Genomic DNA, 19,416 nt, shown 5'->3' on the forward strand with positions numbered 1-19,416 from the left:
AATGCTAAGGTACATTTACCATCCTTAGTGACTAGGTCCATTCATAGTACGAGCGTGGAGTTGTCGATAGACATTAATCCTGGGAAAATTCATCTTTGTTGACGTATGGGGGCATCTAAGATAATTCCCACCAATAAACATTGATCTTTAATGAGCTTGGGATCCTTTAACTTAATTCATTGCATAGTTAAGTTTTGGCTATAAACAAACATGATCCAACACAGCAATTTGTAGCACATTTGTAGGTTACTCTTTATTTTATAATATGCTTTTAGCTATTATTTTTAAGTAATCTAATCCCTTGTTGTTTATGATTAGTTTGACTTTAAATTGTAGCATGTTGTACATTCTTTAGGTTTGTTTGCATAGTTTAGGAGCAATTTGGGTAACAGATTGCTCCATTCATAGTTTTGGTAGTTTTGCTCCATTCGTAGTTGTTGGTAGTTCTCTTTGTGTAATGCTTCTAAAGATTTATGCAGTGTAGGTTGTGTTCTGCCTACCTAGTGTGGATTGGAAGGTATTGTGCCATCTTTCCACTGTGCTGTTTGTTTTGGCTTCCTGTGGCAAGGTGCTGTCATAGACATTCCACAATGATATTTGGAATTTGAGTTGGCATCTGTGTCTGAAGAGATACAGTCTGCTAACCTAAGCGTCTTCGAAATAATCGATTACGGGGCTTAGTTTGTTTTCGTTTTGTAGGTAGATTGGTCTTTCTATTAGTAAATTGTAGTGGTTAGCTACCTCCATGATAGGGACCTTGACTATTGCTCTCATTATTATATTTCAAAAGCAAACTGGCTGTTTGTAGCATATTCTACACAGTTCAGAATGTTGGAAGTGTCTCCACATGCTTTGATTGAAATGATAGTACCATTCTAGTATGGCAGTGTTGGGGTACATTTTTAATCTAGTTTGAATCATGGTTTGTTCAAAGTCTATGGTTATTTTTTGTGGGTAGTAGTAATTTGTTTTCTGTTTTTAGTGTTTTAAGGTTTCGTAGAAAGTGCTGCTTCGTTTATTTGGTAGTAGAGAATATATATAAGGGGTATCAGTAAATGGTTTGGGACACATTTTGAAGGTTCCATCCATCATCTAGGTTTGACAATGGCTTATTTTTAGTGAGTTATCTTCTGTAGAGAATATTAGGATTTGTTTTTCATTGTTTGAATTCCCACTTAAAAAGAAAGGTTCCTCATTATGGGCCTCATTACAATGGTGGTCAGACATCGTTTCGGGCATTAGACCACTGACAAGGAGTAGGCGGTCCTGATAGCCCAATTATGATAAGACCGCTGTGTACCTTGTTGTCAAATGCTTTTTACTGTTGTGGCTTGTGCAGCGGCCCAGGAAAAGATCCGCTGCACAAGCCGCAATAGTAAAAATCATTTTGAATACATCGATGCACCGTGTGCCTTGTGGTGCCTGGCACACGGTGCATGGATGTTCGGCGGGCACTACATTCGGCCACCTGGCCACATAGCGGAGGCCCACAGGGTATGGAGGTCCAGCTGGGGGCCCCAAAGTCCGTTTCTGTCAGCCTTTTCATGACAGTGTTGCCGAATGAAACCGCCATGAAAAGGCTGTGGAAAACTGACATCCTAATCCCTATGGCGCTCCCTCCGCAGGCACTGCCTCCATTGTAGGGATTAGGTTCCGACTGCCATGCCGACTGGCTTCTTGAGCCTTTCTGAGGCGGCGGTCTTTCCCATATCCCAAATTGATCCGACCGGGGCTGATATTCTGGATGTCGGATGGAACGCCACCGAAAGTCTTTCGGTGGAGGTCCGCCCGACATCGTAATCGACCCTTGTCATTTTTAAATGTTCAGGTATTTCTATTCCTTTGTATTTTCTAGTTGCAGTAGGAGCATCACTGGTGGCTTTTTTAGTTTGAGCACTTACACTTTTAAAAGTGGGAATAGGTGGTAATTGGCCTTTATGTGTCATGGTACTTTAGGTAGTATATATTTTAGAATTGTGATTATTGGTTCCTGGGAGTTAGCACTTGCCTCTCTTATATACTGCGATACCTCCTTTCTATTTATGTCACATTTTGGGGCTGTGGTTGTGGTCTCTCAAATTATTTGCAACATCATCTTTTGTAGTGGCCCGCCCACAGCATGCATTAGAAAAATATTTGGTGCATTTTCAATTCACATTTTCTGTTGATGCACTTTCTTGGTTGTAGGTGTAGCACATGTGACTTAGTGACTGCTATCCTTTCAGGGATGTTGTATATTTAGATCTCTCTGATATTGTATCTGAAAGTAGTGTATAGAATAAATAAACACAATTTTCTTCAGTTTATACATTTGTTCTTTACATATTATGCAACTACTTCGATTTTTTATAGTTACATGTATATTCTTTTTAGATGTTTCACTCTGTTTTGCATCTTTTCTGTTGGGGTGTTGTTATGTGGAGCAGGCATTTTCTTTTCTGTTTGAAGAAAAAAGTATTAGTTTAATTTAAAATGTTTATTTGTTGGTAGTTTGTAGAGGATGAAGTCGTTAGGTTTATTCTTATACGCTATTGGGTGAGCTTCTATTTTTTAAGAATTTATACTTTGGTATATCTTATTGCTTGTTTTTGAAATGTGTTTTTTACTGGCAGGTTATCACTTTTCGCAGTCGTGTTTTCTTTTAGGATGACATATAAAGAGATAGAAGTTGTAGAGTGCTTTGTTAATTATTTGCTATTTTACATTTTACATGTTCTTTACAAGTAAGTTTTAGTTTAAATATAAATGTTATCCACTTAGTTAGGCAGTTGTTGAGATGTATATATTTCTTCTTTAATGGTCTGTTCAGAGATTCCGGCAGAGATTCCTCCTCCTGCAGTGTTTGTCGCTTTCAAAGTATTTAGCCTTTTATATTGTTGATTTTATTGTCTGATTTTAATGGTAAGGTTGTTTCCAGTTTGATTTTATTGGTTAGTTTAGTTTTAGTTGGACTTTTTTCTCATCAGTTATGTCCTTCTATGGTAAACAATAATTTTGGTTTTATTTATAATGTTTTAGGTGCAGGCTCTCATTACGATGCAGGTCGGACGAGCATCCAACCGACATTGTTTTGAGATTCGGATCGCAACAAGTAGGCGGCAGACCTGACCTCTAAATTACAATCCACAGGGAGTATGGATGTTTCAGGGGCACCACAGGTGCCTCCTGGGCCCCATAGCAGAGGCCCAGGGGGAGGGGGGCACTGCTAGGGGCCACTAAAGTCCCTTTCCGCCAGCCTTTCTATAGCAGTCAGGCCGCCATGGTAAGGCTGTCGGAAAGGGATATCATAAACCCTACTTCGGTCGCCAGTGGGTAGTTGTAGTTAGGACCTTGTTTCTATTCAAAAAGCGTTTTTTCTTTTACCAATATCTTTGGTGCCATTTGACAAATCTTCGCGAAATTTTCAAAACGAATGGCCCACTCACTTTAGATGCTGTCTTGAACATTTTGGGGGATCTGTCAATCGGGGGCTGAGAAAACGGGGGCCCCCAAAATGTTTTTTTCCATGTTAATTTCCATTGGAAAATGTTGACGCAGCTACAGCCCGAACTGCTGAACGGAATTACATCAAATTTGGCAGAAAGGTAGCTATTGGTCCAGAGTGCACTCTTTTTGTTAAATGGTGTAAATCCATTCAGTAGTTCCTGAGAAATGTAACCATTTCTCAGATATACAAATTGAGACTCAGAGGATCTGCGAACCCTCCCTATCTCCCTGGTAGCTTGACACAAACAGTCAGGCTTATTATAGAGGCAGTGTGTAAAGCATGTGCAAATAATCAACAGTAATACAGTGTAAGCACTACAAAAGGACACCACACCAGTTTAGAAAATTATCCAATATTTTTATATAATAAAGACAAGACCAAAAACGATACAAATCCACAATACAGTACCTAGAAATCTTCAGTTATCACAATATGCTTGAAAAACAGTTCCTTGATGTCGGTAGCTCCATCCGGGGCTATCATGGCATCATGAACAAACAAATCCAAACAGTTCTGACTGACCGCGGCGTCTCGGGTCAATTACGGTTTCGGGAAGACCCACAAACAGTATCTTTAGAGATGCAGGGCGTCGGCTACCTCTCGTTGAGCTTCCGAAAGCATAGCGTCCTCAGGCGTTTTTTCCGGAGGTCGGTGCAGGAGTTGTCAGGTCCTCGAAGTCACACGCGTTTCAGAACGAACTGCTCTCTGTTGAAGTCAGGAGCGCTGGTGTCGGGTGCTGCGGTGCACAGTGCAGCGGTGTGGCGTGCGGTGCCATCAGTTTACGTGCGAGCAGTAGCTCGGTGGCGGCATCAGGTGGAGTCATTGGTGAGACCAGTGTAGCGTTGCGAGATGAATGCGGTGCTCGTCCCGAGGCTGGTAGGCCGCAGTGCAAGCAGCGGTGTAGTTGTTGCTGAAGCGCTGTCGTCAGCTGACGAACTGGAGTCAATAGTCCCGGCATCGGTAGGCCAAGGCCGCGGTGTGGGATGAGGGCGGTGCATTGTGTAACTTTACGAGTGGTGCCCTTGAACCACTGTGCAAGCAGAGACATAGATTTTGGCGTGGATTGGCGTCGTTGGGGATACCAAGGCGTCATTGTGAAGCGAGGCGGTGCAAGTGCGGTGCCTGCAGGTCGAGGTGCGAGCAGCGGCTCATTGGGGGCATCAGCAGATGGCGTCGGTGAGACCAGGGTGGCGGTGCGGAGTTGGGGTGGTGCCTTCTGCGGTGTCGTCAGGACACAAAGTCTGCAGCGTTGTCGTTGAGGTCGTCGAGTTGCTTTTTCTTTTGTTGCAGCACTAAACACACAGTTCCCAGTGCTGAGGGCAGAAGAGCTTGAAGTCTTTGCTGTTCCTGAGACTTCTTGAACAGGGGGCAAGCTCTACCTCAAGACCTTGAAGAAACTCACAAAAGTAGATTGCAGGAAGTTCAGTCCAGTCCTTTCACTGCCCAAGACAGAAGCAGCCACTGCAGGTCAACACAGCAAAGCACACAGCAAAGTGGTAGTTCCTCCTCACAGCTTCTCCAGTTCTTTATCTTGACAGTCTTCTTGGTCCAAAAGAGTTCTAAAGTTCAGGGGTCTGGGCCCCAATATTTATATCCCAAAATCCTTTGATCTTTTAGGCAGAGAGTGTCTGTGCCCAGCCAAAACCAGTTCTGCCTCCTCTGATGTGGCTTCCTGGCAGGAGGTGGAGACGGCATTGTCAAAGGCAGACCAGGCCTATTCAGGTGCAAGGAAATCTCCTCTCCCTACTCTAAATGCAGCCCCGGTCTATTCAGACCTTTCCTGACCCACCTAGACTATCCGGAGCCACTCCTGCTCCCCAGTACCTGTCATCCGAAACCCTGAGAGTCAATCCACAAACCCAGCAGAGGCACACTGGATGGTTAGGCAAGAAAATACCTACTTTCTAAAAGTGGTATTTTCAAACACCGAATGTAAAAATCACATTTACAAAAAGATGCATCTTCAGATTCTGAGTTCAGGCATACTAAACTTCATCTTCCTGCATAGTTCCCAGGGCCAATTATATTCATAAGATGTTATAAACAAACTCCCCATTCTGTCCTATGGGGAACAGATAGCCTTGCAATAGTGAAAAACGAAATTAGCAGTAATTCATTACCAGGACATTTCACATACACTGCATCCTGCCCACAGGGGTACCTTGGGCCTACCTTAGGGGTGACTGACATGTAAGAAAAAGGAAGGTTAGGGCCTGGCAAGTGGGTGCACTTGCTAAGTCGACATGGCAGCGCTGAAATGACAGGCCTGAGTGACATTTACAGGCTGTTTGGGTAGGTGGCACAATCCAGTGCTGCAGCCCACCAACAGCATTTGATTTACGGACCCTGGCACACACAATGCACTTTACTAGAGACTGACACCTACATCAAACAGGCCAATCATGGAAACACCAATCCACAACACATTTTACCACAGGAGCACTTGCACTTTACCACTGATCAGCAGTGAGAAAAGTGCGCAGAAACACTAAGCCAGCACAAACAGAGTAAAAACCTGGAGGTCAGAAAGCAAAAACTCAGGGGAAACATGCCAAAAAATGCCAAGTCTAACATGTTGTGACTCAGCTGTTATTGAAAGCCCCATTTGTGGCAGCTGGCAGCGCGTCGCCTGTGTCGTGCACTGCACGCTCTGGTAGGCTGACAACTCACTCAACTGCACTAGTGCTACAAATGTATCAAGTTTCATTATTGTGATCATTCCCCGGCGGCACGCTCCGACTGACAGCCTGATGCCATGATCCAATGACTAGACTACCGGGCACAGTCAGGTTGTTTGCTACAGGCTGACGCCGCAGGGACGTCACATCCTGCTGCCGGAGCAGGGAGTTTTGAGGAATGTGAATCTCCAGGCTGGCCGGTTTGTGGGCGGCGCCACAAATTGAATGATCAACCAAAAACAACCGGGGTTGGCTCTAATCAGTAAGGCTGAGCCGTAATCACTAAACAACAGAGAGAAAATGCCAATACTGATCGTCTATTTATCTTCTTATTCTAACACCCAAAGCAAAGACGCCTTATCAAAGCTGTGGCATACTATTCAATAGCTTTTTATTTTTCACGCTTAGTGTCTGCTCTCCTTGGTTTTCCCTTAGTGTTAATATATTGTCACACTATTGGTTTTGAATTTTTTCATTTACTTTTACTGACTGTTTCACCTGATTATTATGATCCATTTGATTCATATCAAAAAGTATGAGTATATTTTGTAATTCATTGTAAATAATTTTGTATTATGCAGCAGACCTAATACCTAGCCCGTTTGTTTATTGGTATTCAATAGGGTTAAGTATTGTGATATGAATGTATGAATGGTTGTGGTATGATTGATTTTGGAATGCATGCTTGATTTTATTGCCTTATTTTTGTGTCCTTATTTTCTTTGTTGTTAAAAAATGTTCTGTTTCTTTTGACAGTTTATGATAAAAATAAATGTTCTTTTGAAATGATTTTGTAAAATAAAAAGCTATTGAATAGTATGCCCCGGCTTTGATAAGGCGTCTTTGCTTTGGGTGTTAGAATAAGAAGATAAATAGATGATCGGTATTGGCATTTTCTCTCTGTTGTTTAGCAAATTGAATGATGGTGCTGCTCACAACGCTGTTGAAGGCATCTCGCACCGACCTGGGCTGCTGCTGTGCCTGTAACTCAACTGTTAATTTAGCCCCCACCGAAATTATTGCATCCGACTTTGGTCTACTCTAAATAATAAACCAGCTGCTTTCAGACGTCAGCTGCCCAGCTGCCAAGCTACTTGGAGTGACAGAGGACCTGTACCTGCTGACCCTGCAGCCACATGCCCAACTTAGACTTCACCTATCAAACGACATGAGTACTTTCATTGAAATTTCTCAGTGTCCCCCAAACTACTGTGCCAGGGTGGTCACAGTGGCTTTTTTACGAGAACCCCAGGGCGAAGGAGGTTTCAGGCATGGCCAAATTTAGTTGACGCTATTCAGCCAGTATTCCAAACACACTGGTACTTTTCTTCCAGGGCCTGCTTTCTTTTGCAAAATTTTATATGGCTTGAACTCAAACCGATGGTATTGGAGCACTTTACATATGCTACAGTTACATTACAAGGACACATATATTTTTTTGTTGGGCATGTGGAAATGTACTGATTTGCCCAGAATCATAGGATGTTGAGCCAGTGTCGCCGAGACTCGAATCTGGTCCCCAGTGCCAAAGTCAGCAGCCATCGATAATTTTTCCATGAACAGCACCACCAGGTTTTACATTATGGATGTAGGAAAACCACAGCAGAGTTGGTTTGCCTTTTATGGAATGCCATGCCAAATTGCAGCAGCTGCCGCCCTACAACCTTCCTTAGGCTTCTATGACAGCGGACTGTATATTCAGAATCGAATACAGAGAGGTACCCAACCTCTGAATGAGGAGAGGCGAAACTGGGTGGGGGTGGGCGGGGCTGAGAGGTAGACAGATTATATAGCATACATGCCAACATTTCAGGAGAGCAAAGTGGGAGAATTAAAAAAAAAATCAGGAGAATGGGGCTTTGAATCGGGTCACTGGCTTGTATGCGCTTTGGAAGTGTGCTGCTGCAGGATCGGACATTTGAAACGCAAATGCACATTTTTTTCTTATCTTTCAGAAGCCTAGAGCGCAATGGCAGGCAGAGAGAGGGTGATGCAAGTGCTGGGCACTGGCCTGGCAGGTTGTTGGCAGTGCATGCACCCCCCACACCCCTGTGGCAGCCCAGCTGATACAGCCCCCCCCCCCAAGTACTTCGCAGGTTTTTAAAAGACGATTCCCAAGTTAATGACGCTTTGTTGGTTTTTCACCCCTTCGAGAGCCCCTGCATCGCCACTCTTTGTTGGAAGAATTGGCACTTTACACAATACCAAGCGATTGTCAGCTGAAACCCCCGACGAATCGGGTTTTTGCTTGTAGGAATCGGGAGGCGGGAGACTAGCCTTCAAATCGGTAGTCTCACGCCTGAATCGGGAGGGTTGGCATGTCTGATATAGTCATCCGTTTTCGTTGGGTGTCCCATTATCTGCCACCTCTAAATGGCGGATTTCTGCTGTTTGGAGTCCTCCTGTTATTGCACCATAGGCAAGCAATCGCCAGTCAGCTCCATTGAGCTCCTTACATTTCACTTCAGGTTACAAGAGCACTTGGTTAGTGCCTTTCCATTTCTGGTACTTTGCAGCAGTTAACCCGTCTTAGTGTTTCTCGTTGTTCAGATGGATGTAATTGCTGATAATTATATGCTTCCCTTGTTTTAATTGCTTGATTTTGCTCGCGAGAAGGTGTCACAGTAGTTGAAATGTCACTCATTGTTACACTGAAATAATGAAAAAGTCACACATAGCAATCTGAAAACTCGGCAGCTATGATATATTTACATTTAAAGTTGGTGCTTTAAATGGAAATAATCGGCGAACGTGCTTCAAGCAGCTCAGCTTTTACCCAACTGTTTTGGTCTGGTCATAACGATCTAGTGCCTGCACAGCTCAGCAAACCTTTTCTTCGGTCTATTCGTGCTACTGTTCTAATGACCTCTACTCCGCCTTGCTTGAGAGTTCACCTCGGCGTGCTGTTGCTTCGGTCTGTTTGTGCGAGGCACGTCTGAGACATGGCTAGATGATGCATGGCGAACATAGGCTCTTGAGGCAGGTAGAGTTAATCGAACACCGAAAATTCTTCCGGCTGGAACTTCAAGATGGCGGCGCCCATCAGATGAAGGAGAACATAAACTGAAAGACGAGGCTGCAACTTTGAGGCTATGCAGACGAGCGGGGGTCGCATAGCTGCAGGTACTGTAGAAGCGATGCAACCGGGAGACCCTTTCTAATGGTAGTGTGGAGAGCTGAGTGTCTAGTAGCTAGTTATTCCTTTTGAAAAACCTTCTTTTGGAGACACCCCTGAAAAGACCTCCACCTCGTGAATGAGGCATCTTCCCATCTACTTCCTGCCGAGTCTGGGGGTGTGTGTGTGGGGGGAGGAGGGGCGTTTCTATTTATCACATTCGTGTCTTCTTATAGTATACGTTAATTGATTTAGTGGTTTCTCTAACATGCTGATGACTTTCCAGGAAAAACGTATTGTTGCTTCTGTGCTTCTGTGGAGAAGGGAGAGTGGTCAAGTGGAGGCTATAGAAAATACATCAATGTTTTGTATAATGGATTTGTACAGCCCTTATAGTCCCTGATGATGAGATGTTGAAATAATTTGCGACAGACCCCTTTGTGTGGGAGAAAAAGGCTAACCAGAAGGTGGCAGAAGATTGGCTCAGAGAAGAGGAATTTATGGAATAATTGAGTGTGAGGGGTGTTTACGAAATCCACTAAATTCACACAGAAAGCCGAGTCTAACTTGGCCCTAAGAGCTAAAGTACGAGTTGAGCTATTACAACTTTTGGAATGTAAATAACGTATCAAGTGGAATGTAAAATTCTCCTAGAAACTCTTTCAAAGGTAATAAAAAAGGTAATTTCTACAAAATTTGAGTTTCAAAACTCGGTCTGTGGAACTGGAGCCCTGTGACTGGCTGGCTGCAACATGACGAAATAAATTAGGACTCCCATTACCGAAGAGGGTCGGGGTGAGGGACCCAGTCTCTGACTTCTTGAAAAACAACTGAAAGGGTGGATTAAGGAGGCCGTTTGAATACACTGTGACCCTCCTCCTGCCTCATTGGGGGGGTCTGGAGGTAATCACAAAGGCATTCCCTGTAATAAAATAGCAAAACATGTAAAATTTGCATTGGGGTTTGCCTGGGCTTGTATGCCCCGCCATATGCAAATTCTGACTGGGCCATAAACCTGTCACAAACTTCATGGACCAGGAACAGTGAACTTTCGCAAACTTCATGGACCTATGCTTGGTCTTCCCTGTGTTCTGTGGATGTTAACCCAGGTTTTCAAACCCAAGTATGGTCAAACACAGATCCACATCCTGATGGGGGCTCGTGAAATCTATGAAAGGATCTGTGAATCTGGAAAAAAAACCAACATTAAATAGATAGAGCCTGTGGGGTTAAACTGTAGTGGAGGTTGGTACCCGTGGCGTGTTGGCCAACACCTGCTGTGCATAGCTAAGCCTGGTCCTGCAGACAACAAAGGCAATGTGCAGAGGGGTTTGGATGACTTCTCTAGGTTGATCGCAGAGCCTAGCCTATGGCTCTTGTTCTAACCTCTAATGCCCATAGCCAAGGTTTGTGTGCAGTGGTGTGTCATATCTTGAGGGGCACAAATGACTCAGACTCGCCTGGAGACTTTGGAAACCTTTATTACGCGTCTACCCTCTTGCCCTAACATGGGCTAACTGCCTCCCTCGTTCCCCGACTCCTCCCTTTCCGCCTGCCTCCGTCCTGTCCCCAGGCAGGTCCTAGTGTCCCTTGAGTATTCACAGTGTTACATCTTCCCCCCTCTGTAAAGAAAAAAACAAGAACACCACATTTCCCAGTTCCTTTCCTTTCGCGTAGCTGAATATCCTACTTACAGTTCTTCAATGAGGCGTGACGGTTTTCTAATGGTCTGCCTGGGGCGCAACTGAAGGTCAGGATTACCCTACTCTTGCCCACCAGGGGCAAGCACCGACACTTGACTACCGTTAGCCGGTGTCTCCGATCCGTCGTCCTCAGAGACTGGTTCAGTCAATAGTTCTTTAACACTGGGGCTGCACTTCTTGAAGTGCGTTACGTTCCTGGAGACTCGTCTGCCATCCGTTTCAGCGGTGATCATGGTACCTTTCTGTTTCGTGACCTTTAGTGTAGTCTCATGATACTTGCAGTCAGTCTTTCTTTGCTGCTCTTGCCGTACCAGCACCCAGTCCCCTTCACGAATTGCCGCATGGGAGGCTTTCCTGTGTTCATCTGCGTAGCCCATCTTTTCTTTCTTTATTCTATCCACTGCAGCAATCGCCTCGTGATCTGAGTCAGGATACAGGGCACCCTCAGGTGAGTTCATCATGGGCAGTCTGGTGCGCACTGGCCTGCCCAGCATGAGGGTGGTCGGACATTTGCCTGTGGTGGAGTGAGGCGTGTTTCGATATGCGCGTAACACTTCATTGAGCGCTGTTTGTATATTCTTTTGAGTGAGTGTCGCTTGTTGAATGGTTTTCTTGACTGTGGCCATGAACCGTTCCACCATTCCGTTTGCCTGTGGCCCGAGGGGTGTGATTTTGCGATTTTTGAAATTCAGGTGGTGAGCAAAATCGGCAAAGTTCTGGCTGTCGAATGGGGGCCCATTGTCAGATTTTACCACCTGTGGGATGCCCCAAGCGGCGAAGACTTCGTCCAAGACTGGTATGGAGCTGGATGCCTTGGTGGACGTGATGAGTTGTGCAATCGGGAATCTGGAGTATTCATCCATGATGACAAGGACGTATTGTCCCAACTTGAACGGCCCAAAGAAGTCAACCGCAACTTGTTGCCAAACACCATCCGGCAGTGGAGACATTTGCAGTGGTGCGGGAGGGTCTGGACGGCTCACAAGTTGGCACTGTGGGCAGTCTTTCAGCGTTACCTCAAACATTTGATCCAACGTTGGAAACCAGACCTGCTCTCGCAGGGCTCTTTTTGTGGCTACAATGCCCCGGTGACCTTTGTGAGCTAGATTGATGACCCCTTGCCTTAGCTGTTTTGGAATCACTATTCTGTTGTCTCTTAGGACGAGACCATTGGCCGCTACTGATAGTTCATCATGAACGTGCTTGAATGCGGACATCTCTTGGGTATCAATCTGATCCCCTTGTCCCTGGACTTCTGTGTGTCGCCAACTGCTGGTTTGTATGCTGCGCTTGACTTCTTGCAGGGTTGCATCTGAGTGAGTGGTTTCGCAAATCGCTTCCAGCGGGACAGCAGGAGGTCTGGCCTGAGCCACCACAAAATGTATGTACTCGTCCGCAATCGATTGTTTGGATTTACTGGTCATATTTGGGTGTCGTGACATATAATCAGCAGGTTTGGCCGCCTTCCCCGGCTTATGCACAATGGTGTACGTGAACTCCTGTAGCCGAAGACCCCATCTCTCTATTCGGGGTGGCATCTTAGCCCGGGGGTTTCCAAAGATGGTAGTCAGAGCTGGATGATCCGTGACCAGAGTGAAGTGCTTCCCGAATATGAAAATGTGGAAATGTTCGCAGGCCCAGACCACGGCCAGACTTTCCTTTTCGGGTTGCGAGTACGCTCTCTCCGTGTCTGTTAGGCTCCGACTGGCATACGCTACTATGTGGCGTTGGTCATCATCTCTGTCATACTGCGCCAGAATGGCTCCGAGTCCCACAGGACTGGCGTCCACTGTTATTTCTGTCTTTCTCTTTGGGTTGAAGTATGCCATGTTTTCGGCAGACTCCACTGCCTTCTTGATGTCTCTGAAAGCGTGTTCACACTGTGATGACCCCTGGAATAGCTGCCCCTGTTTGGTGAGTGGTCTCAGAGGATAGCTGATCGTGGCATAGTCCTGTATGTATCTGGCACAGTAATTGGCCATGCCCAGAAAGGAGCGCACGTCCCTCAAATCACACAGGCTTGGGGTATCATTCAAGGCAGCTACTTTGTCGGGATCAGGTCTCGTGCCCATTCCAGAGAAGACATGACCGTAGAATTTCAGTGTTGGTTTATGAAAATCACATTTGTCTTGGTTGAGTGTGAAGTTGGCTTCCATCAGGGCATGGCAGACCCGATCCAGCGCTGTGTAGTGCTCCTGAGTGGTGGCCCCATACACCAAGATGTCATCACTATAGTTCAGGACGTTGGGAACGTGATGGATTGTTCTCCGAATTGTTTCCTGAAAGATTTTGGCGGCCGAGGACACACCAAAACTGAGTCGTTTATATCTGAAGAGCCCCAGATGGGTTGAAAATATTGTGATGTATCTGGATCGCTCATGCAACTCCAGTTGATGGTATCCTTTGTTAAGATCCAATTTTGAGAATATTTTAGCTCCGTTGAGTGATGTGATCATGTCACTAATGTGGGGGCCTGGGTACCTCTCCCTCTCTATGGCGGTGTTAGGCGCTCTCATGTCGACACATAGGCGAACTCTATCCGTCCCTCCCTTCTTCGGGACCCCTACAACTGGAGAAACCCATGGCGTCGGTCCATCTGTCCTCTCGATGATGTCAGCTTCGAGTAGGTCCTGGAGCTCTTTCTCCAAAGCTTTTTGCAGATGGAATGGGATCTTCCTATGATGTTGGGCCACCGGCGTGATTTGCTCATTGATGTGGAGCCGAATTTGACAATTTTTCATTTTTCCAAGACCTTGGAAGAGCTGGGGGAATTTTTGAGTGATGTCGAGGTTGTCATCAACTTTGTAGAGTATGTCCACAAGTCTCAATCGTTCTGCCGTAGGCAGACTTAAAAGGCAGTCAGCTTCAGGCCCATCGATTACGTGGATGTAGGCTTGGATGGTGCGATCTTGATATGTCAGATCCGCCGGAAAATTACCAAGACAGGGAAGCAGCTTCTTGGACATCCACGTGTATACTCGCACATGGGCATCAATCAGTTCGGGTGGTGTCCTCATCCTTTGATATTCAGCCACTGGTATATAATTGAGGGAGGCTCCACTATTCAGCACAAATTCGCATGGTGGGAGCCAATTTTCATGTCAAGCTGTGAATATTCCTTGAGGCGGTCAGGATCCGCTACAAAACATATATATTCGTCACTGTCTTTTGAGATGGGTGACAGTGATCTGGACTCTCTTGATGAGGACCGGCGAGATCGGTACGTCCTGCAGGAGTGACAGCTGGAGTGTGACGACCCTGTAGACGAGTCTTGTCAATCTTGCACTGCTCTGGCATGATGGCGACTACTTGAGGGACGAAGCTGTCTGGTGTGTTCTCGTCGCTCCTCATTATGGGGGGTTCCACACACACTTTTGAAATGATTGTCTCTTCCACTCTTCCGGCACTGTTGACCTAGAGCCGAGCACGTGTCTGCGTGTGGGAAATCATAGCTACATCTATAGCATTTGAGTTGGCGCTCCGATCTTTTCTTGGTGCGACTTGAACTTCTGTGCCGACAACTTGAGGGATGGTGCTGCTTTTTGGATCTGGAGGAGCGAGCTTGTGGAGGTGAGCATCTATGTGTCTGTCGAGACTGAAGTCTGAAAGCTTGCTCGTGCTTCTTGCTGCGCCCGGCCTCCATCTTCTTCGCATGCTCATCAGCCTGATCGCTCACTCGCGTCATTTCCTCAATTTCATCGAGTGAATAACTTTTCTTCAGCAGCTTGCGTCGCAGTGACTCTGATAGGCAGCCTTCGATAATTCTCAGCCTGAGCGCATCTTCTGTGGAAAAAGAGTCAAAGTCACAGTATTGTGCTAAGTGTCTCAGAGGTGTGATGAACACGCTCATTGGTTCTCCTTTCTCCTGCGACGCCAGGTTGAACGTGTATCGCTCATAGTCAACATTCTTTTTGTGCAAGAACTTGCGGTTCAGCGCCTCTCAGACATCAGCGTATGAAGCCGCAGCCGCTGCTGGCAATTCTTTTATGATCTGGCCGACTTCTTCGACTACTAGGTTCCTTAAGGCGATCAATTGCTGTCCTGCATCGGTCACGTGGGACCCTTTCATGAAGTCCGTGAAATCCTCTAGGCATTCTTGCCACCGGAGGCCCATATCCCCACCAGATTCAAGAGTAAGGGGTTCTGGGGGCGCAGAAACGACACACCTAGCACACCCATGGGACCAGGTTAGGTGTTTGCCTGACGATTGCGTCTCAACGGGGATCCTGACATCGTGAGACCCTTTCGGTTGATCACTCAACAGTCCGTTTTTTTCTGTTTTATTTTCCAATTGACTTTGCCAAGTCTTGTTGAGTTACCCAGTTGTGTTCGCCAGTGCTTGTTGATCCGCACTGTTGAATTCGCTAAGGCCTGTAGACTATTGTAGTTGCATTCACCAATGCTTGATGCTTTCTCAATTAAACTTGCCAAGGCTTGTTGAATTTTGCAGTTTAGCTCGCCAATGCTGGTTGGCTTTCCAGCACACTGCCTGACTCCAAAATGGCCGCCGATAATCCCTGAGAGGGGATTGGACGAGGAGCCTGACCCCAAAATGGCCGCTGCGAGAGTCTCGTTCTTCCCGAGACTAGGGCCTTTACACGATGAGCACTTCTTCTTCCCACAATTACCGCATACCGGCAGGCACTCTCCCGACTCAAGGCACAGCACCACGGGCAGGCACATCCACGCACTGGCAGGTGAGAGAGGCGCTTGCAGGCAGCCTCATACGGCAGTCTCGCTGGGGTGGGCTCCCGGCAGGCAGAAAAACCCTCGGTCCTACAGCACACCTCATGCACGGGTCAGTTGGGGTGGGCTCCCAACGTGCATGGACAAAGTTCAGGACAGCTGGGGTGGGCTCTCAGAGTGCGAGGACACGGCAGCAGGACAAACAAGCGATCCGACTCACTGGACGCGCCGCTGCTGCTAGATTACCAAAACGCTCTCCGACGCCTGCAAACAGCTCCGCACACTATCACAGATTCCGTGTCACCCTTGTCGCCAGTTGTCATATCTTGAGGGGCACAAATGACTCGGACTCGCCTGGAGACTTTGGAAGCCTTTATTATGCGTCTACCCTCTTGCCCTAACATGGGCTAACTGCCTCCCTCGTTCCCTGACTCCTCCCTTTCCGCCCGCCTCCGTCCTGTCCCCAGGCAGGTCCTAGTGTCCCTTGAGTATTCACAGTGTTACATGGTGGTTGGGTGCCCAGCTAGTTGGCTACAGACCTTGTAGCCAACCCCCACAGCCCATGGAAAAAGGCCATGGGGACTGCGGGCTTTTCATCCACAACGGATTATGCACTGGTTGGGCCCAGCCCTGTGGGTCAACCTTCTCTATCCACTGCTAAATGGCGTACACAGCGGGAATATGGTGCCAGCATAGGTTGGGGGCCGGGCGTAGCCGTAGGGCGCAACCCTTTTGGCAGTACTCACCTGTGCATGGTCTTTGGTCATGTGCAGCAGGGGTCTGACTCCTGCTGCGTGTTCAGCTCAAGGCTTGCCAAAGGCCAGGTCCTGTGGTGAGCATCACTGTATGCAGTCGAACATTTTGAATAGAAGGACTTGGGTGCCTGCAGCAAATAGGACGGAGAGCCTTGCATCATCTGGCAACCGGGCGTTTTGGTGCTTGGGGCAGATTTCGTTGATGGGGACCTGCATGTGCTTAAAACCATTCGTTTTGCTTTGTTGATTTAGAAGCACAGGAGGTCTCCATCAACTAAATCAGCCCCCACCACTGTGAAATAAGCTCTAAGCTTGCAGCACACCAAAATGCTCGGTAGTCAGTCCGGCCCTGCTGCACTCTCTGAGAGTTTTCCAGTGGAGAAGCTCTATGCTGGATGGGGTTGATGGAATTAGCTTATAGAGAGTTGACTCTTTCAAACTTTGCTTTAAATGAGTAAGTGTGGTCAATGTTTTGTCAAGATTGTGAGTTTCGCAGGAGCTCCCTATGATGGAGAAATGGGGGAGGGAAGAGGTTGGTCACGTAACCTCCAGATGTAAGTGGTATCAGCAAGCAGAAGGTCCATACTGCTGAGTAATATGTACCTCAGCGTTTATATTAAAGTGATATTTTTGAGTGCCATTTTCATTGGGGGGGGCGAGTAAAAAATCAGCTAGCATCTTGTCCCTCGGCTAATTAGATGTAATAATTCACTCTTTCCCAATGGGGCTTATGTTACAGTATTTTATGTTATGACTTGTTAAGTGCATTTGTACAGTAAATTGCTATTATTTCTTTGATATTTTCAACTAAGTTCTTTTTATGGTTTGAGGATTCTTGCTGCTCATGTCAAAGTGGTCTGTTACTTTTACATTTGGCTGTGTTTCGTAGTGTTTATAAGTGAATAATATTGAAAAGCTGCCGATTAGGTTAGGTTAGATTTGGCCAATATACTTTTTCTATAGATGTATTTTGTTCAGTAGTGACCAACTAGTTCTATGTTCTGGATCCGAATGAAGCAATATTTGACTGGATGCGTTTGACAAAAGTAATTGCTGTTTGTTTAGTTCTGGTTGCGTATACATTTGTCCCTTTCCCAGCCTGAGATATAGCTTTGATACCATTATATGCAGTACTCAATTTGCAAAAAACATAAGTGCCATGGCCCTCGTCAGGAGGCCACTGCAGTTTGCTCCATCTAGTGCCTGTGCCTGCACTGTCAATGATGGTACCAACGGAACTACTAACCATCACACTCCTACATGTGTGACTATTTTAACTATTCCAGGCCCCCCAAAGCTATTGGAATGGCTTGGGAAGCAGGTATTAGTCATTTTAAACGTATATTATATGAATAATAAACGGTTGTTTGCCGTTTCTCCAAATAACACTGACAGCACTACCATGTGACAGACTGTTAAAAGTGCTGGTGCTGACAATTAAATACTGTTTCCGAGCACAGGAAATCTGCAACTCAAATTTAGCACTGATTTTATGTAATTTCTTCAGGTTGGTTAATGTTTATATTGGTGTTATGGTGTAGATGTGTTGGTAAAACTTGAATGGATATGTTGTTCAGGAACATGCATAGATAGCTGAATGGCCTGGGGTCATGTTTTGCATGTGATAGTGCCCAGAGTTGTGTCTAATGGGAACTACCGATGTAAGGGTATTTGTGCTCATATCCAGTTCATTTATTTAGAGCAGGGTGCTCCAAAGTCGGTCCAGGAGGGCCAGATCTATTCCAGATTTTAAGCATTTCCTCGTTTAGATAAATGTAATTATCTTAAAAATCTGACATGGATCCAGCCCTTCAGGACCAAATCTGGAAAACCCTGATTTAGAGATCTGTTATGTGCTTGATTGAGCCAAGAGTTGTTTCTTATGTTAACTTTTGCTGTATGGTAAAAAAGCGCCGATTGCTCGATTTGAATATGTTGTCTGAGTGCCTGACATTTTCAAGCTGTGTGGCTCGGAGTGAAGTTGTAGGCATGCTGGTGTCAGTGATTGTCTCTAATATGTACTGCTTGTGTAGGGAGAGATAAGAGTATAGTTTGGTACAAATGTGCTGTAGTGGTGTCTTATTCACAATTACTATTCTCAATGTGCCAAAATGGAGTGACGTGGGCTCTTTATTTTCACAACAAACGCACAGATTGACATTACCATTGCTTTCTTTTTGATTATTGCTTGTTGCATCAAGACTTCTTTGCAAAGTTTATCAATTCTGATGCAGCCATTATTCACTTCACTACAACCAACCGAATACAGATTCCAACAAATGTTGCTGTACAGTTTGCTGTACATTCTATGTGCAATACACGTGTAAAACGCTGTGAAAAAGGATTTCAATGAAAGAAAAAACCTTTTCATAAGTGCTTCTTATGCTGTACACTTAATACAATTTGCAACCTGGGCAACCACTAGTTTAGAATCCAAACATTACATGTTAATGGGCACAATTGTTAGGCCATCCTTCACTTGCAGATGACCTTCTGTGGAACTAAAGGTATGTCCCAATAAAGTCCTCCCCGACCTATGAAAAATGGATGAATTAGACATTATAACACTTCTAACCTTTTATCACTTGTTCGGAAACAACAAAACCACTAAGGCTGCCTAAATTACTAAAACTGTGAGCTGCGCTCTATTGCAAAAATGTTTTCCTCTTTCCATTTTCCCCATCCCACAGTGCTACACAGTTTTCCCACATGCTTCACTTCCTTCCATGTTGAAAACACAGATTTCCATTTTGTGACTGTTATTCGACAATCAAACTTTTACTCATTCATCTGACTTCACCTCAATTTTCATTCTCCTGTTGCAGTTGTAAATGTTAAATATCACCTGATTCCTTCATACGTTTCTCAATAGCTTCTGTTATGCCACTTCAACATTACTTCTTTTGTTGTTCTGCACCCTGGATGAATGAACAACAACGGAATTAAAAATATCAAGTGCAACTATTCGCTTGAGTATGTTGTCCTCACACTG

General features: G+C 45.6%; 1 protein-coding gene across 1 annotated transcript in view; it reads left to right on the forward strand.

The window, feature by feature from the left end:
• Nucleotides 1-9,141: 9,141 nt before the first annotated feature.
• The window catches only part of COX10 (cytochrome c oxidase assembly factor heme A:farnesyltransferase COX10), a 588,107-nt gene continuing 577,832 nt past the window's right edge, over nucleotides 9,142-19,416 (forward strand). Inside the window, exon 1 of the mRNA XM_086930609.1 lies at nucleotides 9,142-9,288. Coding sequence (XP_086786735.1) covers nucleotides 9,258-9,288 — 31 coding nt within the window. The 5' untranslated portion in view covers nucleotides 9,142-9,257. The remainder of the gene's footprint in view (nucleotides 9,289-19,416) is intronic.

This window comes from Lissotriton vulgaris, chromosome 7 (genome assembly GCF_964263255.1).
Source record: "Lissotriton vulgaris chromosome 7, aLisVul1.2, whole genome shotgun sequence".
In the NCBI taxonomy this organism is placed as follows: Eukaryota; Metazoa; Chordata; class Amphibia; order Caudata; family Salamandridae; genus Lissotriton; species Lissotriton vulgaris.